Source organism: Halichoerus grypus, chromosome 2, assembly GCF_964656455.1.
Source record: "Halichoerus grypus chromosome 2, mHalGry1.hap1.1, whole genome shotgun sequence".
Taxonomy (NCBI): domain Eukaryota; kingdom Metazoa; phylum Chordata; class Mammalia; order Carnivora; family Phocidae; genus Halichoerus; species Halichoerus grypus.
Window position 1 is genome coordinate 151,482,022 of NC_135713.1, and position 25,581 is coordinate 151,507,602.

The 25,581-nt window shown below is 56.9% G+C and overlaps 1 protein-coding gene across 1 annotated transcript; it reads left to right on the forward strand.

Moving 5' to 3' along the window:
* Nucleotides 1–4,386: 4,386 nt before the first annotated feature.
* Nucleotides 4,387–25,537, forward strand: PELP1 (proline, glutamate and leucine rich protein 1). Its single transcript, XM_036066181.2, has 17 exons — nt 4,387–4,723; nt 12,515–12,579; nt 12,965–13,070; nt 17,324–17,473; nt 17,648–17,719; nt 20,458–20,517; nt 20,812–20,962; nt 21,418–21,547; nt 21,701–21,788; nt 22,195–22,283; nt 22,364–22,480; nt 22,600–22,747; nt 22,868–23,027; nt 23,419–23,474; nt 23,608–23,814; nt 23,910–25,289; nt 25,386–25,537. The coding sequence occupies exons 1-17, from the start codon at nt 4,475–4,477 to the stop codon at nt 25,476–25,478; spliced, it is 3,321 nt and encodes a 1,106-aa protein (XP_035922074.2). The 5' UTR covers nt 4,387–4,474; the 3' UTR covers nt 25,479–25,537.
* The last annotated feature ends 44 nt before the right edge of the window (nt 25,538–25,581 follow it).

Sequence of the window (25,581 nt, forward strand, 5' to 3'; positions counted from 1 at the left end):
TCTGGACTAAAACTAGTCAAGAGGGGCGCCTGGGTGGCTCAGTTGGTTAAGCGACTGCCTTCGGCTCAGGTCATGATCCTGGAGTCCCTGGATCGAGTCCCGCATCAGGCTCCCTGCTCAGCAAGGAGCCTGCTTCTCCCTCTGCCCCTCCCCCCTCTCATGTGCTCTCTCTCTCTCATTCTCTCTGTCTCAAATAAATAAATAAAATCTTTAAAAATAAATAAATAAATAAAACTAGTCAAGAGGAGAAGAGGGGCCAGGCAGAAGAGCTATTCTAGGGCAAAATGGACTGGACTGGGGGCAGGATGATGGGTCCCTGACATTTCGGGATTTAAGGAGCTAATGTATTTCTCCTTCTTCCATGTCTTTTCCCATTCTCCCCCTGTCTTTCCCACCCAAATGAACTAACTTCACACTTCTCCCTCCACTTTTCTGCACAACAAAAAGTAATATGCACAACGAGATAGTTTCTGAGATCATCTTTAAGGTCCAAATGTCTTACCTGATAGGAAATAAGACGAAGTCAGGGAGGGAGACAAACCATAGGAGACTCTTAGCTATAGGGAACAAACTAAGGGTTGCTGGAGGGGGTGGGGTGGTGGGCTGGGGTAACTGGGTGACGGGCATGAAGGAGGGCATGTGATGGAATGAGCACTGGGTGTTACATGCAACTGATGAATCACTGAGCTCTACCTCTGAAACTAATTATACACTATATGTTACCTAATTGAATTTAAAGAAAATAAGTTATTAAGAAAAAGGTTCAAACATAAGCCCTCAGTTCTGTCACCACCTTCTAGGCTCACCCTTCATCCCTTTCAAGCTTTAGATCATACATTTCTTTTAGACTCATGAATCACTTTAGTCGAAGAGTCATGACCAGAAGGTAATGAGATCCACATTGCTACATATCTAAAGTGATTTTGGGGGATGCCTGGGTGGCTCAGTTGGTTGAGCATCTGCCTTCGGCTCAGGTCGTGGTCCCAGGGTCCTGGGATGGAGCCCCACATCGGGCTCCCTGCTCAGCTTCTCCCTCTCCTTCTGCTGCTCCCCCTCCTTGTGTTCTCTCGCTTTGTGTCAAATAAATAAATCTTTTTTAAAAAATGATTTTGGGACTGAAAGGTAGTGGTCTGTATGGCATGAAATCTACTCTATTAAAAAGTACTGATATAGGGGCGCCTGGGTGGCTCAGTCGTTAAGCGTCTGCCTTCAGCTCAGGTCATGATCCCAGGGTCCTGGGATCGAGCCCCGCATCGGGCTCCCTGCTCGGCAGGAAGTCTGCTTCTCCCTTTCCCACTCCCTCTGCTTGTGTTCCCTCTCTCGCTGTGTCTCTCTCTGTCAAATAAATAAATAAAATCTTTAAAAAATAATAATAAAATAAAAGGTACTGATATAAAGAAAAATTTAAAAGGATGCTAAAGAAGGCTAGAAAGAATGAAATAGATGCACCATATATGGGTGGGAAAACCTATCATTATAAAGCCGTCATTTCTCTGCAAATGGTGTATAAATTTAACACCGTATCAAAATAGCAATGGGAGGCTGATCCAAAGGTAGTGAGTTATCTCAAGTGATGGTTCCCAGTTACAGATCGAACTCCTTGTTCTACTCTTCCCCTCCCCCCTCCTCACTACTGCACTTGACTAGTCTTTAGAAGTAAATGGATGACAATGGGACTTTTTTGGGGGGAACTTGATTCCAAACAATCGGAAGAATCAACTCACAAGTTTAGCTAGGATAATTCTGAAAAATAAGAGTAAAGCAGGCAGAAGAACCATGAGAGACGATGGACTCTGAAAAACAAACTGAGGGTTCTAGAGGGGAGGGGGGTGGGAGGATGGGTTAGCCTGGTGATGGGTATTGAGGAGGGCACGTTCTGCATGGAGCACTGGGTGTTATGCACAAACAATGAATCATGGAACACTATATCTAAAACTAATGATGTAATGTATGGGGATTAACATAACAATAAAAAAATTAAAAAAAAAGAGTAAAGCAGGCATTTGTCTTACCTGATAATTTATTAACTTACAATAATTAAAATTGTGTTATTGGTGCAATAATATGAAACAGAGCAATGAAAGAGAATATGGGATCCAGATACAGACTCACATGGTAGCATTTCAAGTCAATGGAGAAAGAATGGCATAGTCACTAAGCTGGGTTGAGACAGTTGGCTATTCATTTGGGAGAAAAAAAGTGATAGCTCTCCATCTCACACCTTAAAATAAAGTCCGGATGGGTTAAAGATCTAAATGCATGGAATTAAGACTATAAAAGTATTAGGAGAAAAACAGGAAAATATTTTTATAACCTTGGAAGTTAGGAAAAGCCTCATAAGACATCAAACCCCAGGGCTATAAATAATACCACCTAACACTTTATAGTATTAACCACGTGCCAGACATTGTTCCAAGCACTTTACAAATATCAATTCATTTAATACAGCTCTATGCATTAAGGTTTTATAATTATCCCCGCTTTACAAATGAGGAAGTGAAGGCACAGTTAAGTGACTTGCAGGTTCATACAACTAGCAAGAGGCAAAGCTGGTGTCCGAACCCAGCAGTCTAGTTCAGAGTCCGTGGCCTTTATCGAAACACCCTACCTCAAGAAGACTAAGAGATTAAAATAAATAAAATGACAAATTGGAAGAAGCCTCTTGTGACCCTGCAACACGTAACAATGGAGAATAACTCCCCACATCTACGAAGAGTTCCTACCCACTAATAAACCTAGTATCGGGATTTTGCATAAAGCACTATTTCATACGATGGGCAGGGGTGTTAAGTCAAGGCAACCTTTCTAGACGGCATTTTGCCAGTTCCTGTCAAAATTAAAAGTAGGCTTTTTCTTTCATCCAACTCTCATTTATTCACTCAACAAATATTTGTTGAGCCCTTTTTATGTGCCGGGCACTATTCTAGGTGGTAAGACTAACATAGTGAGGAGGAGAAGACCCCCTCATGTGTTTTATTTCTATTTTTATTTTTTAAAGATTTTATTTATTCATCTGAGACACAGAGATACAGAGAGAGGGAGCATGAGCAGGGGAAGAGGCAGAGGGAGAGAGAGAGGGAGAAGCAGGCTTCCTGTGGAGCAGAGAGCCCGACGCGGGGCTCGATCCCAGGGTCCCGGGATTATGACCTGAGCCGAAGGCAGACACTTAACGACTGAGCCACCCAGGTGCCCCTCAAATGAATAAAATCTTTAAAAAAGAAAAAAAAAAAGAAAGAAATACATTTGAGATAGTGTTATGAGTTATTTAAAAAAAAAATTAGCAGGGTGATGTGGTAAAGGGTGAAGGGGTTTGGAGTGGGGGCTACTTAAAAAAGAAGCCCTCTTTGAGGATGGCAAGAGGGTATCAGAGATTGAAAGAAAAACTTCTCCACGCAGAAGCAGCAGCATGTGGTGGGAGTGGGCTTGCTGGAGGGTAGAAAGAAGGCTAGTCTGGCTCAAGGATAGGAAAAGACCGGGAGACTGAGGGTACCTGTGGTATGTGTGGAGGTCGGATCACATGGATTCCAGGAGCCACTCACCTATTTGGAAGCCACTGAAGGGCTTTAAGCAGAGGGTGACAAGGACTGACTTAAGACTTGAAAAAGACCACTCTGGTTGCTCTGCGGAGAAGGGACCACACAGGGCCAAGAGGGGAGCCGTGAAGAGGCCTTTGTAAGAGGCCAGATGAGAATGGTGGCTGGGACCAGAGGGGCCCGGAGATGGAGAAACGAGAGAAAAAACCAGCCGTACCGGGTTAATGAACTGGACTTGAAGACGGATGAGACAGAGGGGCAGGAAGAGGGGAATCAAGGTGACCCTCAGCCTTGACTTTCCTTCAAAGTACGAGATCACCCTTCACCCTCGTGCACGAAAAGCAGAGAGAAGTGTTCGAGCGTTCAGCGCACGCGGGAGAAAGCGCAGCGGCTGCAGGTACGCAGCAGCAGAATCACATCATGGCGCACCCGCTCCACTGTAGCCTGCAGCTTGGGAAAGCAGCGTAAAGCGGCCACGAGGGACACCTCGTGGGACAGGCCGGCTGCAGCCGCTGCTCCCGCAAGACGGACCTCGTGTCTGCGGGACCGTACACGGAGCGGTGTCGGAAAGCGGGCGCTGCACTGGGCGGGGCGTTCGGGGGCAGAGGCCGGTGCTCTTGGAACTTGTTTCCGCAGGGCGCGCGGACGGCGGCCTGTCCGTGGCCGTCACTGCACACACGTCCCCGCGCCCCGGCCGGGCGTCCCGGGCCCCGCGCGGCTCGGCTCAGCTCAGCCCGGAGACCGCCCGCGCCTTTTGTCCGGCCCACGTGGCCCGGCCGGCCCGCCTGCGCATGCTCCCTGGCGCGCGGCGCGCAGAGCCCCACCCCCCGGCCGCCCAGTGCGCAGGGCCGCGGCCCCCTCCTCACGCCCCCTCCCCACCAGGCGCCCGTCGCGGTGCGTTTGCGTCATCGCGCCACGCCACCACCGGAACCCGGGCGAAGATGGCGGCAGCCGTTCTGAGCGGGCCCTCGGCGGGTTCCGCGGCCGGGGTGCCCGGCGGGGCCGGGGGTCTGTCGGCGGTGGGCTCGGGCCCGCGCCTCCGCCTGCTGCTGCTAGAGAGCGTGTCCGGGCTGCTGCAGCCGCGCGCGGGGAGCGCCGTGGCGCCCGTGCATCCCCCGGTGCGCTCGGCCCCGCACTTGCCCGGGCTCATGTGCCTCCTGCGGCTGCATGGGACGGTGGGCGGGGCCCAGGTGAGTGCGGCCCGCGCGCCCGCGGCCCCGCTGGGGAGCTGGGGAGCTGGCGCCGCTGCGGGGGCGCGGCGGGCAGGCGGGGGGGGGGGCTGGGAGCGCCCCCGCCGGAGCCCGTGTGAGTGCGGGCGGCGGAAACCCCGGGGAGACAGGAAGGGCCTCTGCTCCACCGTTGGGCGGTCGGTGGTCGCTCGGCGGTGTGCGTCCGTGTCCAGGCCCCGCCGCCGACGGGATGCACCGTCTCCCCCCTCCCTCGCGTGTCTGGTTTGGGGATGGTTCAGACGGAGGGAACGGATGGAGACGACGAACACTGACCGAGCTCTTACCGTGGCCGAGCCCCGGGCGCTGCGCTCACAGCTGCCGTGGCGGTGAACACAATGTCGTGAATCACTGTGAGAGCCGTGTAGTAGGGACCTCCAGCCTGACCTGGAGGATGGCAGAGATTTTCCTGAGGCGCTGGAGTTTCAGCTGAGACCCCCACCTCCCCGGATGGGTAGAGGGTTGGCCAGGGAAAGAGAATGGGAAAGTCCTGTGGTAGGAAGGAAGTGAAGAGGGGCGTCGTGTGTGGGGCTCAGAGGTGGTGGGGAGGACGGTGGGCGCAGTGAGGCTGATGGGGGGCCGACGCAGAGATCAGGCAGAGCTTTGTAGACGGCTTAGAAAGGGTCCTTAGGATTGTATGCTAACATCCATTCGGTTCCGCAAACTAGAAACCCAGATGTCATCCGAAACACGTTCTTACTCCCATACCTCTCTCATAATGCAGTCCTGTTGATTTTATCTTCTTTTTAATTTAAAGATTTTATTTATTTATTTGACAGAGAGAGACACAGCGAGAGAGGGAACAGAAGCAGGGGGAGTGGGAGAGGGGGAAGCAGGCTTCCCGCGGAGCAGGGAGCCCGACGCGGGGCTCCATCCCAGGACGCTGGGATCGTGACCTGAGCCAAAGGCAGATGCTCAACGACTGAGCCACCCAGGCGCCCCTGATTTTATTATCTAAGTAGCTTTCAGATCTGTCCACTCCTTTCCATATCCTTCCCATTGCCCTGGTCCTAGCTTGAACCGTGTCCTCTCGCCCAGGTGAAAGCACTGATTGTAAGAAGGCATAGTGTGTCCAACATGATGTCTGAGGGTAGGTGCTCCTTTAAAAGCCCCTGCCCTCTGTCCTCTCCTAGCCGCCCCCCCCGCCCCAATTTTAGCCACCCCTCAAGATCCATATACATGAGGTCTTCTTTGTCCGGTGTTTGTTACTGGGACCTTCCCAGCGCTATGCTTCCTTCCAGGAAGAGGGTTGTCACAACCTTGGGTGGTTCTCTGAGCTCAGCCCCAGATTCGTCAGGGACGGTCTTATCGCTGATACTGACATTACTCCTCGCTGTGGAGGCTGCCAGGTCCGTACCTCTGCTATCTCAGCCCGCTTGGGGAGTGGGAACTGATTACGTGTTTTCTCTTCTCGATCTCCGTCTTCTAATTCACATGGGTTTAAGTATTTCTGAAATACTGTCTCTTCTGCCTGTACGTGTGTGCTTTCTTTCATCGTCCCAAGCTTTCCCCGCCCCCCTCAAGGCAAGCTCAGGAACGCAGCGTCTTGCTTGTTTTCCGCAAGTGTCTAAAGCCTAGTAGAATTTTGAGCAAAGCTAAAGGTGATGTGGGAACCTAGACTCCCCCTTTAATATTGCCTGTGCCACATTTTTGGGCATATCCCGCCTTTTTTCTTGCTAACGTCTGTCGTATTGGATTCTCGGTTCACAGGGTTTGCGGTGCCGCCACCTGGAGGGTTTGCTTTGCTTCCCCGTGTTTTCATTCAAACATTACCGAGTACCTGTTATGCGTTAGCTACTGTTTCTTGTTTCTGGGTAGACACATAGGCATGGTCTTTTCCCTTGGAGAATTCCTAGTCTAACTGAGATGAGAAATAAAGTAAGTAAATAGGCTTGGAGCTTATTGGAAGGACAGAGGTCCGTTGATTGGGCCGTCTGTTTAGGCTGAATCACAGCTTGCTTTCCTGTAGGCACTGTGAACTCGTAGTTGCACAGTGGGACTGGATCCGTTCACAGTTTCTGGTGTGGCTTATAGCAAGTCTCCTGACTTGTCTCCTTGCCTCAGTCTTGTGGCATTTCATCCATTTCTCGCACGGCAGCTGGAGTGAGCTTCCTCAAGTAAAATTCTGATCCCGTTTGCCGTGTTTTAAAATCCATCACTAGCTGGGCTTTCCTGGCTTCAGGCCTTTGCACTTAACTGTTCTCTGCTTGGGGTCCCTCTCTGTGCTGCTTCCCTGCTCCCCACAAAAGTCTTCTCAGTTCTGTGCTTCTCATTGCCTTTGGGAAACCTTAGCTGTCTTTCCTACAACGTATTGAAATGATGCATTTATTCGTTTCATGTGTATATACGACCTTCTTCCTTCACACCAAACAGCTAGGCTTTGATTTGCTTTATTTTTATGTGTAATTAAAAAAGATGGAACTTAATTCAGATTACACAAAAGTAGAGAAAATAATATTTTGAGGGACGCCTGGGTGACTCAGTCAGTGAAGTGTCTGCCTTCAGCTCAGGTCATGATCCCAGGGTCCTGGGATCGAATCCCGTATCGGGCTCCCTGCTCCACAGGAAGTCCGCTTCTCCCTCTACCTGCTGCTCCCCCTGCTTGTGCTCTCTCTATAAATAAATAAAATCTTCAAAAAAAAAAATAGTATTTTAGACCATCCCACCCTATGCTTTCCCCGTCACCCAAATTTAACAATGAACTTCTTACCAACATGGTTTCATGCCCATCCTCCCAACTCTGCCCCCTCCCCCAGCATTTTAAAGCACATCCCACATCTCATTTCCCCTATAACTGCATGTTCTTAGAAGGATGGATTGTCTTACTCTGTCTTTATCCCCAGGGCTTTGTCCTGTTCCATTCCCCAGTCAGTAGCCAGTGATCTGTTTAAAAATATCAATAAAAGGGGTGCTGACTGGCTCAGTCCGTAGAGCATGCAACTTTTGATCTCAGGGTTGTTAGTTCAAGCCCCATGTTGGGCATGGAGCCTACTTTAAAAAACATGTATTCATATCAATAAGATGACAATATTCTCTTGCTCAGCACCACACAGTAATTTATCACTGCATGAGGCCCTGCGTCGTGTGTCCTCTGCTAACGTCCTGACCTCATCTCGTACAACTTCTGGACCGTACTCCAGCTGCCCAGGCTATCCTCGTTTCTAGAGTATGCTGAGGACATTGCTCACCAGCTCCTTGGCTCTTTGCTGGGAAACTCGGGAAACTCATGCGAGGGTGAACTCACTTAAGTCTCAGGCTCTGTGCTCCTATTCACAGGAGTCTTTCCTGACCACCCCGTCCCAGTCCGTCCCATTCTGGGCATTCTCTGCCACACTGTCCTATTCTGTTTTCTTCCTAGCATTTATCAGCATTTGAAAATTAACCTGTTTATTGTCTGTCCTGTTCTCTCTTCCCTTCTTACCCGGTTTACATTCCATTATAATCCCTGTGCTGCCCCTCTCCCTTGGTTGTACGTGCCTGGCAGTACCACGGCTGTGGTGAATTTACTGTGACTGCAGAGGAACCGGTCTCCTTGCGGACTGGTCTCACTTAGCACGCACGGCCGTCATCACCCCCAGTGGACCCTAGTGTTGCCCAGCAATCCTGCTGCATTTCCGCTTTTCTAGACAACTTTTTTTTTTTTTTTAAAGATTTTATTTATTTATTCATGAGAGACAGAGAGAGAGAGAGAGAGACAGAGGCAGAGGGAGAAGCAGGGAGCCCGATGCGGGACTCGATCCCAGGACCCCGGGATCATGACCTGAGCCGAAGGCAGACGCTTAACCGACTGAGCCACCCAGGCGTCCCATCCTAGACAACTTCTGACTCCTTCTCTGCACCCTCCCTCTTAGTTGATGACTTGCTTCCCGTTTCACCGAGAAGGTAGAGGCAGTCGGATGGGCAGTCCCGTGGGTTGTCTGCCGGCTTCACTGCATCTGTGTCCATACGCTCTGCCTTCCCTCCCACGGCGAGGGATGAGCTGGTCCATGCCCCTGTCTCAGGCCAGCCCTCTGTGCATGAGATCTAGCCCCTGTCCCCCCACTTCATCAGGATGATCTTCCTTCTGTCGGAGCATTTTGTCAGCGCACCGCTCAGAGCTGCTTTTAACACCCCCCTCCCCACACCCCCCAACCCCGCCATCTCCTGCCCCATTTCTCTTCACAGCAAGACTCCTCAAAAGAATTGTCGTACTTGCTGTCTCCGATTCTCCCATTCTTCTTCTTCTTCTTTTTTTTAATAACATTGCTTTGAAATGACAAAGTTTGTGGAAAATTTGAGAGAATAATTAAAAGAATTCCCGTATACCCTTCACCCAGATGCCCCAAATATCAACATCTTATTTTATTTATTTATTTTTTAAAGATTTATTTATGTATTTTAGAGGGCGAGGGAGGGAGAGGGACAAGCAGACTCCCCGCTGAGTGCAGAGCCTGATGACATCGTGGCCCTGAGATCATGACCTGAGCTGAAACCCAGAGTCGATCACTTAACCAGCTGAGCCACCCAGGGTGCTCCAAATGTCAGCATTTTAAATGCATGTTTGTTTTATCATCTTCTGCACACTTTTTCTGAGTCCTTGTAAGAGTACGTTGCAGGCACGGTGCCCTTTCATCTCTAAGGTTATATCGCCTTAGAAACAGGATGTGCCTTCACCACACTTCCACCATCAGAGCCAGAAAATCCACACTGATACGACAAATTACCTAATCCACAGATTTTCCATCAGTTTTGTCTGTTGTCCTGAAGGTGTCTTTTAGCCAAAGGAGGAGAATGGGGTACAGGGCTCGGTGCAGGAGTCCCTGTCTCTCGTGTCCTTAAACCGAAGCTGCTCCCCGGGCTTCGTCTGAAGAGTGTGACGTTTCCAAAGAGGGAGAGGATAATTATTTTTCAGGCTCCTGAGTGCGGGCTCGGCAGTGTCCTGGTGGTTGACGCAGGTTGTGTTTTGGGCAGGAGTACTGCAGCGAGGTGTTTTCGGTGTGTCAGCGCGGGTGGGGGGTGTGGCGCACACGGGGTTCTCCGGTTACTGGTGGTGTCGTCTTCGATCACTGGGTTAAGGTGGCATTTGCCAGGTTTCTTCACTGTGAAGTCGTGGTTTCTCTTTCTGTAAGAAGTGTGCTGTGGGGGGAGTATGGCAATGTCTTGTGTCTCGTCAACCTTCCGCTCTCGTGTTTTATCCATGGAAGATTCTGCCCTGAACGAATCGTTCCCACAGTGGCCGTCCCCTACAACTCCTTCCGTTGAGGCTCCCAGCCTAGCCTTTTGCTGAATCACCCCTTTACCCAGTCACGTGGCAGTTCTCGAAGACCGCCCGAGACCAGCAGGGTCTGCAGCATTTCCTACAGTTGGTCCCTCCTTCCTTCTTGAAACTTCTCTCAGCTTCTGGGACACCACTGTCCTGAGTCTCCGGTCACCGTTCTCGTCCGTCCTTTCTGCCTTCACTGCTTCCTCCTTCCCTCCGGCCTCTGAGTGTTTGCCCAAGAGCCCCGTGCTCCTACCGCTTTCCTCTCTTTCACACTCTCCCTGGGTGAGCTGATCCCGTCCGCGGCCGAAGTTCCAAATTCATGCTCCAGCCGAGATCGCTCCTCATCCAGCCCCGCCCGCCATGCGCCTGTTTGGCACGTCCGAGCTGATGTTAGGTGGGTGTCCCAGATTTCTCGTATCTGAGCCCGGACTTCTGATTCTCCCCCACGGCCCGCGCCTCCTGCAGAGTCCCCCTTTTAGGAACCCACCGCTCCATCTGCCCAGTTGCTCAAGCTAAAAATCTTGAAATCGTCTTTGCCTCTTCTCTGTATTCCCCCATGTCCAGTTTGTTACCCTGTCCTGTTGGTTCTACCTTCAGAAGAGATCCAGAGTTTGACACTCCGTGTCCCCAGCATCACTGCGCTGGTTGAGGGGTGTCACCTCTCCCCTGGATCTTCCCCACAACCTCCTCCCGTCTGCATCTGCCTCCCAGCAAGCGACTCAAGTATTGTGGATGTATTTGAAAAAATACATTTAGATTAGATAATATCACTGTGCCCCCCCCCCCCCGCCATGGCCTTTAGCTTATTCAGAGTACAGATCCCCCGTTGCCTGCACGACCCTGAGACCTCTGCCCTGCCCCCGGGACTTTCCACTCTGATGACCTCTGCCTCTTGCTCGCTCTTCCCTCGCCGCAGTTCGCCTCCTTGCTCTTCCGTAGCAACCATCACCATGGTCAATTTCATTTATTCATTTTTATTATTATTATTTTTATAGATTTTATTTTTTGAGTAATCTCTAGACCCCACGTGGGGCTCGAATTCACAGCCCCGAGATCAAGGGTCGAGTGCTCCCCGTCTGCGCCGGCCGGGCATGCCCACCCTGATTGGGTTTAGAACATGTCATCCATCCAGAAGGAAGCCCTGTGCCCCGTGGGGGTCACTGCCCGTTCCCCTGCAGCCACTCTCTACTTTTTGTCTCTGGGTGTGGCTACCTCGACCGTTTCATATAAATAAATTCTACAACATGTGGCTTTTGGGTCTGGCGTCTTTCATGTAGCATCATGTTTTTAACGTTTATCCGTGTCTCAGAGCTTCATTTTTTTTTTTAATGGCCACAGCTCTTCTGTCGTGGATACGCCGCATTCTGTCATTAATTCACCACTTGGTGGATTGTTTCTACTTTTGGGCTGTTGGGGGTGATGCTGTGAGCTTCTCGTGTGAGTTCTGGTGAGAACTAGGTTCTCCGTTCTCTTGGGCGTGTCCCCGGGCGTGGAAGTGCTGGGTCGTGTGCTGTGTGACCTTCGGAGTAGCTGCCAGAATGTTCCAAGGTGGCTGCACCATCTTACGACCCCGTCAGCAGGGTCTGCGGATAGGAGTGCGTCTTGCTTTCACTTTGCTCAAATGGCGTCTTTAGGGAGGGTTCCTGTGCCTGCTCCGCGTGAAACACGATCTCCCTCCCCTGCGCCAGGCCCTCGCTCCTTCCTGAGTCTGCTGTAGTCCGCCCCACGGCACTTAGCGCATCCCACACACTGTTCCGTGTTTGGTCGTTGGTTTATTTCCTGCCTCCCCTACCTGGAGTACCAGCTCCCAGCACCTGCAGCAGTGTCCCACGGGAGGTCGATGTTGAGTAAACGCTGACTGAATAAGTGAATAAACATTACCCCTCATGAGAGGAGTGACCTTGTTTATTTTGTCCAGCTCTGGATTCCTTCATCTGACTCCACGCATAACGTGTCTGTCGGGAGGATGAGTGATGAGCCCGGTTAGGGAGGTCCAGGGGCCGCGAGAGGAGCGTGGCCTTTTGGGGGGAGGGCTGCGGAGGAAACCTGTCTCAGGGCCCCCGGAATGTGAGGGAAGGAGGCTCTGGCTGACCGGGTCTGTGTTGGCATTGGTTAACGGCTTTCGGGGAGCCGGGAACGGGACGAGGAGGGTTTCGGGTGAAGGAAGAGGGTAACAGATGAGGTCCATCCAGCAGGCGTGTGTGGGGTCTGCGCTGGGCGCCGTCCAGGGACACCGAGCTGAGGGAGGCACATCGCTGGGCTGAGTTGGGCTGTCCTGCGGGGCGCTAACCTGCTGGGTGGGAGGTGGGAGAAGGGGTGAGGCAGGACGGGCCTGGAGGAAGGCCCGGGCACAGGCTTCTGTGTGTCAGCTGCTGAAAATGGGGCCTCGGGCTCAGAGGAGGTATGACGTCAGGAGAGGCTTCGTAGGTGAGGGCAGGGAAGGGCCCAGAGAAGCGCTCCCCTGTCGTTAGCAGCGTCCTCATCCTGACTCGCTTCCCTGTTTGCTCCCCCAGAACCTGTCAGCCGTCGGGGCGTTGGTGGGTCTCAGTAATGCACGGCTCGGTTCCATCAAAACCCGGTGAGTCTTTAAGCCTCTTTTTTCTCCAGGGCGATGTTTCCTTAAGTGGGCTGTCCATCTGTCTGTCCATCCATTGTCACCACCCCGTGGGCTCAAAGAGACTTCTCCGTTGAGAGGGTGGAGCGTTTCCTTCTTTCCCTGGGCCCCCCTGGGCTGAGCCCCGCCTGTTCCGGCCCCCGGGTTGTCCCACCTGGGATCAGCTCCGGTCCTTGCTTCCTTGCTGCCCACACCTCACCCCGAGCCCTCCAGGCATTTCGGGAGTTAGAAAACACCGAGGGTCTGGAGGTGGCGTCTGCTCTGGCCCCGTGAGCGTCCCAGCGCGGTGACCAGCGTTCTCGGGAGCATGGCAGCCACTGCGGATCGTCACTGGATGCTTCCTTGTCAGGTTTGAGGGCCTGTGTCTGCTGTCCCTGCTGGTGGGGGAGAGCCCCACGGAGATGTTCCAGCAGCACTGCGTGTCCTGGCTCCGGAGCATTCAGCAGGTCCTGCAGGTAAGGGTTCTTACCCCCGCCGCCATGCCTCAGGCCCCGGCCCGCGCACGTCCCCGGCCTGGACACCGAGTCCTGAGGACCGAGGCAGCGTCCTGACAGCAGGGAGCAGAGCGTGAGCTTCAAACACGGCTGTAAACTTTTTGATATTTTTATCCAGGGGGTAATTTTAATTCATTTGATCTTTCACACACTGCAACCACTGACCGATTTCACTTCCCCACTAGCTTTTCTAACATGCAACATCTCGAAAGTTCCTTTTTCCAGGTATTTTATTTTTATTTATTGTTTTTTTTTTTTTCTGCTCCCTTCTTTCTCTTTTAACATTTTCAGTTTTTTCAGCTCTTACATGCTTTGATGATCTCCCCACGTAGCTCTTCAGCAAGCACATTCTGAGCACAGGGGGCTGAGTGCTAAGCTCTGGGGGGACAGTGGTCAGGTGACCCTGGACCCCACTGGCATGGGCTCGGAGTCCAGCGCGGGGGGTTGGAGAATTTCCCATGAAGTAAATGTTTGCAGATAGTAAATTTAAAAAAAAACGATTTTATTCAGAAAATACACCATGTAAACCATCTCCTAATGGTTCATTCCAGTTAGCTGGTATTTACATTTTCAGAGGATGTATTTGGAGCAGATGAATAAATCGTACTTATGGGCGCCTGGGTGGCTCAGTCATTAAGCGTCTGCCTTCGGCTCAGGTCATGATCCCAGGGTGCTGGGATCGAGCCCCGCGTCGGGCTTCCTGCTCAGTGGGGAGCCTGCTTCTCCCTCTGCCTCTGCCCCTGCTTGTGTTCCCTCTCTCGCTGTGTCTCTCTCTTCAAATAAAGAAATAAAATCTTAAAAAAAAAAAAAAAAAATCGTACTTATGGGGCACCTGGGTGGCTCAGTCGTTAAGCGTCTGCCTTCGGCTCAGGTCATGATCCCAGGGTTCTGGGATCGAGCCCCGCGTTGGGCTCCTCACTCGGCGGGAGGCCTGCTTCTCCCTCTGCCACTCCCCCTGCTTGTGTTCCCGCTCTCGCTGTGTCTCTCTCTTCAAATAAATAAATAAAATCTTTAAAAAATAATAATAATAAATTGTACTTATGGGGCGCCTGGGTGGCTCAGTTGGTTAAGCATCTGCCTTCAGCTCAGATCATGATCCCGGGGTCCTGGGATGGAGCCCCGCATCGGGCTCCCTGCTCGGCGGGAAGCCTGCTTCTCCCTCTCCCACTCCCCATGCTTTTGTTCCCTCTCTCGCTGTCTCTCTCTCTGTCAAATAAATAAAATCTTTGACAAAAATAAATAAATAGTACTTATGTGGCAGTCCATCGTAGAAATCCATAAATCCACGTATCGGAGTGAAAGATGTTTTTTTTCCATAGTTACTCTGTTGTAGTTTTTCTGTTTTAATTTTCACCTGCAATCAGAGCATTTTAATCCTCCATATTGCTCTTGCAATTTCTTGTCCTTTATTTATATAGTTGTAAACGTATGTCGCAGTGTTCAGATCTCATTCAGTTTTAATCAGCCTCTGAATTTTTAAACTCCTGAAAACTTTCTCGGATAGTTATACTAAGTAGGTGCTGAACATCTCAACATACTCAGAATTCTGTCTATTCAGGAATTCTCTAAATCATGCTGCTGACCATGTGACTCCTTTTATTTCCCCTGCAACAAACTAATCTGAAGGTAGTTTTCTATCGTATCTTTGGCCAAACTTTTCTTTAGGAAAATATTGTTGAAGTGCAGCTGGCCGCGCAATGTTATCCTAGTTTCAGGCTTGAGGGTTCTCCGCGTTCTGCTCCGGGATGCAGATAGGAAATGTTTTAGGCTTTGCAAACCACATATGGTTTCTGTTGCATTTTGTTTCTTTTTTTCTTTTCTAGCCCTTCAAAAATGTAAAACTCATTTCCAGTTTGTGGGCCATACAAAAACAGGCACCCGTAGACTGTGCCGTTTGCCGATCCCGTTTCTAGCAGAAGAGACTTCACTAGAATAAGCGTACAGTGGGGCGCCTGGCCGGCTCTGTCGGTAACTCTCAACCCCAGGTGGTGATTTTCCAGCTCAGGCCGGGCATGGAGGCTGCTTACAAACAGGAGGAGGAGGCGCAGCGGGTTGAGGTGATGCGCCGCACCAGGTGCCGTGGGGTAAAGAGCACCGTTCCTGAGAACACGTACCAGAGAACCTGAGCCGGACTGGACCGCTCTGGGCCACTGGTCCAGGGAGGGCCTTTCCGAGCCGATTGGGCTAAGAACGTGTTGTAAGTGTGCAAAAGCCCTGAGAGAAGAGGAGTTTGGCCCATTTGGAGAATTATAAGGAAGCTGGTGTGGCTGAGTGGGGTCGATGAAATGTGACTGGAGTAGGGGGGAGAGAGGTGGGGACCAAACCACATGTGGTGGCCTGGGCATGTTAGGGAGCTTGGTTTGTATTCTTAGAACACTTGGAATTCATGGGAGGTGGGTCTTTTTTTTTAAGATTTTATTTATTAGAGAGAAAGCACAAGAAGGTGGAGGGGCAGGCAGAGGGAGAGGGAGAAGCAGGCTCCCTGCTGAGCAAGGAGGCTGATGTGGGCTCGATCCCAGGACCCTGGGATCATGACCTGAACCGAAGGCAGATGCTTAACCGACTGAGCCACCCAGGCGTCCCTCATGGAACGTTTTGAGTAGGGGTGAGGAGGAGGTGGTGGTGGTGACGTGATCAGATTTTCGTTTGGAAGTACTACCTTGGCTGCTGTGTGGAGAAAGGACTAGAAAGCCAGATTGGAAGCAGAAAGACCACATAGAAGGGAAACGTCCTGGTAGCTTGGGCTGGAGAGGAGGCTGCAGAAATGAGAAGTTGATTGAGTTCAGGAGAGGGTTAGAGGCAAAGCGGGCAGGTCCCGATGGTGGGACAGGCGTGTCCAGGATGACTCCCGGATTTCAGAGCACCCGGACGGCCAGGCCGAGAGGGGAGGGGTGGCAGCGCGGGTACTTCCATGGACCGGATGTGCCGGCGCGCCCCCTTACACGGCCAGGTAGGGGAGGGGGAGCTGGGAGAGGACGCGCCACAGACCAGACGGGATAGCAGGGCTGTGGGGTGGGTGCGCGGAGGGAAGAGGCAGGACCCGTCTGTTTCTGCTGCTCGGAGGTGGAGCGAGGTGAGGATGGAATCCTGTTTCAGATTTAGCAGCTCAAGGGTTAGGAGACGGCGGAGCTCGGACACTGAGGTCCGCGAGAATGAACGGAAGTGGGGAAGCCAGACAATCCAGATGTTTGGCCTCACAGAGGGCGGGGCTCGGGAAGGGTGTTTACGGAGGGGGCGCTTGTATGCAGAGGACTCTGAGGGGCTAGCTGGACGTGCGGGACAGGCGCTGGGTGACAGGATGGAGGGAGGGTGGTGAGAACGGAGGGGGTGGTGTCAGGCTTGGCCGGGGACTCCTGCCCATCCCTGGGCTTCTGTGAAGGTCGCAGCGGTGGGAGAAGGTGTGAGTGGAGGGGCCGGTTAACGGGACCGAAATGCAGGGGGGATACTGGGCAGTGTTGGAGGGCCCTCCATTCTTATTTTTTTTAATTTATTTTTTATTTTTCTAATTTAAATTCAATTAGTCAACATATAGTACATCGTGAGTTCCAGATGTAGCGTTCAGCAGTTCATCAGCTGCACGTAACACCCAGTGCTGATCACATCACCTGCCCTCCTCCGTGCCCAGCACCCAGTTGCCCCCTCCCCGCCCCCGTTCTCACTTTCTTGCTAAGTGTTCCTACTCATTTTGTATCTGCGGCCTCGGGTCTAGTGGGAGACGGGTGCCGACTCTGTTTCCCGTAGTACGTGTAAATTTTCCAGGGAAGTCCTAAATCCAGAATGTTTCTTTCTCCACGAGTCCAGGACAGGTGTGAGCCAGGCCGAAGCCAGCTTGGCGACACAGGGCGGTTTTGTTGTGGCTGAGGCTGTCCTCAGGGCGAGAAGTGCTCTCCTCCATTCCCAGTAGGGAAGCGCAGTCGGGGGAGCCAGAAACTCGACATCTTCCCATTAGTCAGATCTGTAAGGCCTGGCTTTGTTTCTTTCCTCTCGGAACACATTTCAAGGCCCCAGATGCCCGTGATACTGAAGTGCAGACCCGCATCCTTTCTGTAGACAAACACGCCACGTTGGGGTTCCCTGTGTCCCTAGTGGATTTGTGGGCAACAGTGACGTAACTGTGGTGTTTCTCAGCAGCCCTGTGCTGTCCTGCCTCCCATGCCGCCGCCTCTTGGCGACCGCGAGGGCGAGCTCGGGCGCATGGGTGTCGTTTCCGTTAGTCCCAGGACCCGCCCCCCACGATGGAGCTGGCTGTGGCCGTCCTGAGGGACCTGCTCCGCTACGCGGCCCAGCTGCCCACGCTCTTCCGGGACATCTCCATGAACCACCTCCCCGGCCTCCTCACCTCCCTGCTGGGCCTCAGGCCGGAGGTGAGACCCCTCCCGGCCCCCCATTCTCCAGCGGGTTACAGTGCAGGGAGCAGGGGGGAGCGGGGAGGGGAGGGAGGGAGAGCCAAGGACGGTGTGTGAGGGGTGGTGGCCTGCGCCGGGGGGCTGGGGGCTTTGGGCTCTGCGCCTCGGCCTGACTTTCTCTTTTGCCCACAGTGTGAGCTCTCAGCGCTGGAGGGAATGAAGGCCTGCATGACCTACTTTCCTCGGGCCTGTGGGTCTCTCAAAGTAAGTATGCACCCACAGTCCTCTTCCACCCGCGTAACCCTCGCTGTCTTAGCTCAGACCCCGCAGCGGAGGATTCCGAGCCCCTGTCCGCTGAGCGCATGGTCACCTGACTCCGCAGATGGGACCGCGCCACCTCGTAGCCCTTCCTGCTCACAGATAAACCAACTTGCCTGAGATCGGTAAAGATCGGAACCCGGGTCTCTGCTGCCGAAGCCGGGACTCCTTCCCCTTTCTGCCCTGCCCGTTTTCCTCCGATCCTCTTTCACTTGGTGCCTACAGCTCTTGCTGTTTCCTCCAGGAAGCCTTTCGGACTTACTTCTTCTCTGTATTAACGCGTATTCCTGACTAAATTCTCTCTGTCATGACCCGTAGGAGGGTTTTTTTGTTTTGTTTTTTTAACGAAAGTTTTACTGAGTTCCGTCAACTCTGCCTTTCTTCTAAAATGCTCTGTAAATGAACCACTTGGATGATGCAGGCTGGGTCTTTGTGCCCGAGCCCTCTCTGGTTAGAGGAGGGAGGTGTTACTGCAGGGCTCCGTTGGTCCAGCCCCGAGTGGGTGTGTCTGTGTCTGCCTGCACCCCCGGCCCCACCTGTGAGACGCGGGGAGAAACTGTCACTGCCCGGCCAGGATTCAAATAGTCGGGGACTCTGGGATGTCCAGTGTTTCCTGCGCTGGTGCCTCTTCATGTCCCTGTGAGTGTGGAGAATTCATCCGTAAGTTTCTGAAGTTTGGGCCAGAAGTCTGAGGGCCCTTTCCAGAGCTAACAGGACTTCATATGTTGTTAGAGGGCGTGTGTGCCTTTATTTTGCTGAGAATAGAGTGTCCTCTGGAGAACGGCCCTCTGCTGAGGGTTCTGGTTTCTTCGGCTGCCAGCATGTTGGGCAGGAATCTACAAGGCTCCCGGGGCGGTTTGTACTTGGAGGACCTTGCAGGCGGGACTGAGGAAAGGATGCGTGCCATTGGAGTGTCTGTCTGTCTTCTGGCTCGTCCCTGGAAGCTCCCAGGGCAGCGGTGGTCTCCCGCTCCGGGTGCCGCCCCTCTGGCGTTCCGAGGCCGTGCAGTCAGCCCCGCGGGGGCTCTGCCTCTCCTCGCCAAGGTGACGAGTGGTTCCGTGCACTGGGACACGTGGGACATGCCCTGGGGCTGTGTACGCGCGCGTGCCCGCTCTTCAGGTGGAATGTCCCGTGTGAGCCCTTGCTTCGGTGTGTCCTGTGGGTCGTCAGGGCCGTGTCAGCGAGCCGAGCTTTATCGTGCTCACGGGCGCAGCCTTCCGTGGGCCTCAGCCCGCTCCGCGCCGCAGTCTGGTGGGGGGGACCGTGAGCAGGAGTGGGCTGAGAGGGCAGGGCCGCTCTGGTCGGGCCTTCGGCTGCTGTCTAGGAAACATCGTCCGTGGGGAAGCAGGGGAATCAGGAGACGTGGGGGCGGTCGCTGTTCTTGGTTTGAAGTGTTCCGGACCCTCCCGCATTGCGGGAAAGTGCCCTCCAGGTCCCACGGGGAGTGGTTCTAGGCCTTCTGCCCCGGGATCGCGAGAACAGCGCTTGCCTGGTGGTCACTGAGTCCTGAAGTGTGATGTGGGAAACCTCACGTGGTTCCCGCCCCGGGGCAGGTGGGGGGAGGCTGGGAAGCTTGGCCTCCGTCCCAGAAGTCGCTCCCTGTGCCTGATGCCTCAACCGACGGCCCCTCCGCAAGTTCACTCTTGTGCACGAGGCGCTCCCGCCCCCACGGGGTCCCTCCTCCCCAGCCTGGGGTCCACGGCCTCTGTGTGCTCCTGGCGGTGGTCTCCCCTCTGGTCCGACTGTGTGGATGCCCTTCCTCTCAGCCCTGCCGGGCCTGCCTCCCAGCACCCGCCCCTCTTGTGCCCCCGGCTCGCTTCTCGGGTCCTCCTGACGCCTTCTCACTTCCCCCCGGAGCTGGGGTCCCATTCCACGCCTTCTCTGTGTCCACTTCGGCGTTCTTGCCCTTGTTCGTGCCGCGGACTCCTTCCCGGAGATGCTTTTAAATTCCTAAAGCACACGGAATCGCAAGGGAAGCGGATTGTGATTGAAATGTGTATTTTAAACAATTGTGATAGAGCAGCATGGGTTTCGTTGTTAACACGTCAGACGACAAGATCATAGACCTTTCAAGTCAGTGACGCACGTGACCGATGTTTCAAGACGCCTGTTGATCATAACGTGAAGTGAAAATGCGCGGTTTCTCCTGGCGGCAGGCAGAGATGGTGCCGGTGCCGCTGGGGTTCTCTGTCCACGTTTGTAGTTAGCTTTCAGGTTAGTGCAACGGTAAAAATCTTTCTTCCCAGCCACGGTCGCAGGCTCCTCTGACTCCGGCCCCAGGTAGCTGTGGCTTTCCCGTGGCCGGCGGGGTTTGCCGGTGGACAGGCTGCTCTGACCTGTGCTGACCTGGCCCTGCCCTCGAACCCCTGCCTGGGGCCTCCCTTCCTGGCTCAGACCTTCATCTCGTCGCAGCTGCAGGGAGGGAGGGAGGGAGGGAGGGGGCTGTCATTTTGCAGACACCCCCCCCCCCCCCGCCCCACCGTGTCTTTGGGGCCGAACGGGGAAGCAAGCTGTGGACGGGGGCTGACGTTCAGCGGGTCTGCTGCCCGGCCCGGTGCTGAGCCTCCCGTGTCCGCAGGAGGGAGAAAGCCTGCGCTTGCGTTCTGCTCCTGGCAGTGGACGGGGGTGTGCGTCTCTGGCCCTTGGAGCCGACTTACCAGCCTCTTCCTGTTTCCTCTGACCAGGGCAAGCTGGCCTCGTTTTTCCTGTCCCGGGTGGATGCCCTGAGCCCTCAGCTCCAGCAGGTAAAGGGAAGAGAGGGAGGTGGTGAGCCTGGGGATCTGAGCTGGAGCTTCTGTTCTTTCGGCTTTTCTCTCTGTTCCCGCTGTTGGACTGCGTTCCCTCTTACCTCCCGTTCCCTGCACACGATCCACACGGTGCGACTTCTGCCTCCAGCTCCCGTCTGTGGCTCGCTGCCTCGATGTCCTTTCTGCTCCCCTCTGAGCTCTTTCTTGGCGCGTGGGGGCCGGGGGGCTCTGGGGCTGGGCCGGAGTCCCGTCTGACCGCTTCCGACCTTCCTCCCGACCTTCCTCCCGCAGCTGGCCTGTGAGTGTTACTCCCGGCTGCCGTCGCTGGGGGCCGGCTTCTCCCAGGGCCTGAAGCACACGGAGAGCTGGCAGCAGGAGCTGCGTAGTCTGCTGGCCTCCCTGCACAGCCTGCTGGGGGCCCTGTACGAGGGCGTGGAGACGGGTAGGGGCGGCGGGGGGCGGGCGGCGGGGGGCGGGTGCTGGCCTCCCTGCACAGCCTGCTGGGGGCCCTGTACGAGGGCGCGGAGACGGGTAGGGGCGGTGGGGGGCGGGCGGCGGGGGGCGGGTGCTGGCCTCCCTGCACAGCCTGCTGTGGGCCCTGTACGAGGGCGCAGAGATGGGTACGGGCGGCGGGGGGCGGGCGCTGGCCTCCCTGCACAGCCTGCTGGGGGCCCTGTACGAGGGCGCAGAGACGGGTAGGGGCGGCGGGGGGCGGGCGCTGGCCTCCCTGCAACAGCCTGCTGGGGGCCCTGTACGAGGGCGCAGAGATGGGTAGGGGCGGGCGGCCGCGGAGGCCGGGCAGCGGATGTCCCAGCAGCCTGCGTCCCCTTCCACAAGGGAGGAGGAAGGGGGCGGACCAAGGGCCTGGGAGCGCGAAGTGCTTGTGTTTCCGTGCAGCCCCCGTGCAGTATGAGGGCCCCGGGGTGGAGGTGCTGCTCACGCCCTCGGAGGACGGGGACGCGCACGCCCTCCTCCGGCTCCGACAGCGCTTCTGTGGACTGGCCCGCTGTCTGGGGCTCATGCTCAGGTGTGCGAGCGAGTGCCGGCGGGCACGGGGAGGGGGCGCCTGTGGCCGGGGTGGGGGCTGAGCTCGGGGTGTCGTCCTCATCGGGAAGGGGGTGGGGGCTGGGTCACGTTGAGGAGCCTGCGCTGAGGATCTCTCTGTTCTCCCCCTCTTTAGCTCTGAGTTTGGGGCTCCCGTGTCCGTCCCTGTGCAGGAAATCCTGGACGTCATCTGCCGGACGCTCAGCATCAGTGTGAAGAACATCGTGAGTGGAGCTGGGGCCCCGGGCGGAGAGAGAGCAGCGTGGGGGCAGCGCTCCCACAGCAGTGTCCTCCCCGAGGCTGTCCGGCCAGCCCCGTCTCCCGTCCGGATGCCGCCGCTCCCTGTGCTTGTCCCCACACACGTGCCTGTCGGAGCGCATTCGCTCATGGTTTTCAGGACCCGTCCAGCAGATGCTTCCCCCGGGGAGGGTGAACCTGGGGCTCTGCTGGGTCACTGTTGAGAGGTTCAGCCGTGCTCCCCGTCATCCTTTCTCACTGGTCTGTTTTAGAGGACGGGGTCTGTCTTGTTGGGCCAGCTGGGCACGGGGGCAGGCTCCCTGCGTGTGCACGGGTCTCCGTGTTTCCCTTTCCCCCCTGCCGCCCCCTTACTCCTCCTGTATTTTCCTGCAGAGCTTGCTCGGAGACGGTCCTCTGCGGCTGCTACTTCTCCCCTCCATCCACCTAGACGCCTTGGACCTGCTCTCCGCACTCATCCTCGCGTGAGCGGGAGGGGACAGGGTGTAGTGAAGGGACGAGGACGGGCCGGGAACGGAGGTCACTGTTCTGTCTTCACCCCCAGGTGTGGAGGCCGCCTCTTGCGCTTCGGGGGCCTGGTCAGCCGCCTGCTTCCCCAGGTCCTCAATGCCTGGAACCTGGGTAGGGATACCCTCTCGCCAGGCCAGGAGAGGCCTTACAGGTGACCGTGAAGGGGAGGGCACGGACCGCGGAGGCTGGGTGGGGGCTCCGAGGAGGACCCGGCCTGCGGCGCCCCCCTCACGGGCTGCTCTCTGCCCCCCCCACCCCACCCCCCCGCAGCACCGTGCGGACCAAGGTGTACGCGGTGCTCGAGCTGTGGGTGCAGGTGTGTGGGGCCTCGGCGGGAGTGCTGCAGGGGGGCGCCTCGGGAGAGGCCCTGCTCTCCCACCTGCTCAGTGACATCGCCCCGCCGGCAGACGCTCTGAAGGTGAGCGGGGCGCCCGCCCCGGCCGGAGCGGGCCTGCGGCGCCAGATGCCGCCTCCCGCTGCCGCCCGCCTCTGTGCCTCTGTGCCGGCCGCCCGGTGACCCAGGTCTCCCCTCCCCCAGCTGCGCAGCCCGCGGGGGAGCCCGGACGGGGGGCTGCAGAGCGGGAAGCCCAGCGCTCCCAAGAAGCTGAAGCTGGATCTGGGGGAGGCCATGGCCCCGCCCAGCCACCGGAAGGGGGACAGCAACGCCAACAGTGACGTGTGCGCGGCCGCGCTGAGAGGTGGGAGGGGCCGTGCCCCGCAGCCCCGGGGGGGGGGTAGGGGAGGGGGGTCACGGACAGGGCACCTGCCCCAGATCGGGCTCCCGGCCCTCCCGCTGGCTCTGCAGGCTCCCGTTCAGCTCCGCCTGCCGCGTTCCCTTGCGGCTCCGGCGGGGCTGCGCCGTGGGGCTTCCGCTCTCCCCACGCGGCGCTCAGGGCCGTCCCCTCGGGGCTTGTGCGCTGCCGTCCCCGGACCCGTGGGCGCACGTGTGCAGCGCGTCTCCTCGCTCGTCGCACGCGGCCGGGGTGGAGGAGCCCGGCGGCGGCGGTGGCGGAGTTCCCGCTCCGCGTGGGCTGCGTGCTCCCTGCCGCCGCCCGCCCGCCCCTGAGACGCCGCCGCCTCCTCCCGCAGGCCTCAGCCGGACCGTCCTCATGTGCGGGCCCCTCATCAAGGAGGAGACTCACAGGGTCAGTGGAGCTGGGGGGCACTGCTCGCGCGGGGGCCGCCCCCAGAGCGGGGGCGTTCGGCCCCGAGGGCCGGCCCTGCAGGAGCGGCGGGGGTCCTCGCGCCGCCTCCAAGTGCGCCCCGTGTTCTTTGCAGAGACTGCACGACCTGGTCGTGCCCCTGGTCATGGGGCTGCAGCGGGGCGAGACCCTGGGCAGCTCCCCGTACACCAGCTCCCGCTGCCGCCGGGAGCTCTACCGCCTGCTGCTCGCCCTGCTGCTGGCGCCCTCCCCGCGCTGCCCGCCCCCGCTCGCCTGCGCCCTGCACGCCTTCTCCCTCGGCCAGCGGGAGGACAGCCTCGAGGTAGCTGTCCCCGGGGCCGCGCCCGCCTCTCGGGGGAGCCTGGGCCCGCCCTCCCTGGCGCCTGAGGCTCACGGCCGCCCTTCGCCTCTTCCCAGGTGTCGTCCTTCTGCTCCGAAGCACTGGTGGTCTGCGCTGCCCTGACCCACCCCCGGGTTCCTCCCCTGCAGCCCGCCGGCCCCCCCTGCCCCACGCCTGCCCCCGTCCCCCCTCCTGAGGCCCCGTCTCCATTCAGGGCCCCCCCTTTCCATCCCCCGGCGGGCCCCCTGCCCCCGGCGCGGCCCGGACCTCCAGCCACAGCCAACCACTTAGGCCTCTCTGTGCCAGGCCTGGTGTCCGTACCCCCCCGGCTCCTTCCCGGCCCTGAGAACCACCGGGCAGGCTCAAATGAGGACCCCGTCCTCGCCCCTAGTGGCACCCCTCCGCCCGCTCTGCCCCCGGATGAAACTTTTGGGGGCAGAGTGCCCAGACCGGCCTTCGTCCACTACGATAAGGAGGAGGCGTCCGACGTGGAGATCTCCTTGGAAAGCGACTCAGACGACAGCGTGGTGATTGTGCCTGAGGGGCTGCCGCCCCTGCCGCCCCCGCCCCCCTCGGGCACCACACCCCCACCTGTGGCTCCAGCCGGGCCACCCACGGCCTCCCCTCCTGTGCCAGCCAAGGAGGAGCCCGAAGAGCTTCCCGCGGCCCCGGGGCCTCTCCCGCCCCCGCCGCCCCCCCCTGTGCCGGGCCCCGTGGCGCTGCCGCCCCCCCAGCTGGTCCCTGAAGGGACTCCTGGGGGCGGAGGACCCCCCACCCTGGAGGAAGACCTGACAGTTATTAACATCAACAGCAGTGATGAGGAGGAGGAGGAAGAGGAGGAGGAAGAAGAAGAGGAAGAGGAGGAGGAGGAGGAGGAAGAAGATTTTGAGGAAGAAGAGGAGGATGAAGAGGAGTATTTTGAGGAGGAAGAAGAGGAGGAAGAGTTTGAGGAGGAGTTTGAGGAAGAGGAAGGGGAGCTGGAGGAGGAGGAGGATGAGGAGGATGAGGAGGACGAGGAGGAGTTGGAAGAGCTGGAGGAGGCCGAGTTCGGCCCGGCAGGAGGGCCGGCAGAAGAAGGGGGGCCTGCGCCCCCGAGCCCGGCCCCGGCTCTGCCCCCTGCCCAGTCCCCGACAGTGCAGCCCGAGCCCGAAGGGGAGCCCGGGCTGCTGCTGGAGGTGGAGGAGCCGGGGGCTGAGGAGGAGCCGGGGGCCCAGGCCGCCCCCACGCTGGCCCCTGAGGTGCTGCCCTCCCAGGGGGAGGGGCCGCGGGCTGCAGGGAGCCCCCCAGCCGGGCCACCCCCCCAGGAGCTTGTGGAGGAGGAGCCCTTGGCTCCCCCGACCCTGCTGGAGGAGGGGACTGAGAGTGGGGGTGACAGGGTGCCACCCCTCCCAGAGACACCTGCCGCAGAAGACGGGGAGGCCGAGGCGGAGGCCGAGACGGCAGCCCTCCAGGAGAAGGTGGGCGGGCGGGGGGTGCCCAGCCGCCGTGTCTGTCCCCAGCCCGACCCGCGTGTGTGTGTGACTGTTTCCAATTTTCTGTCTTTGTCTCTGAAGGAGCAGGATGACACAGCTGCCATGCTGGCTGACTTCATCGATTGTCCCCCTGATGACGAGAAGCCACCGGCGGCCCCAGAGCCTGATTCCTAGTCCTCTCTTGCACTCCCCCAGCCCCCTGCTTTCCAATAAAGTTATGTTCTGGGGTATCACCTGCCGCTCCCGCCTTTTGCACCACCGCGTCCCGGGCCAGAAG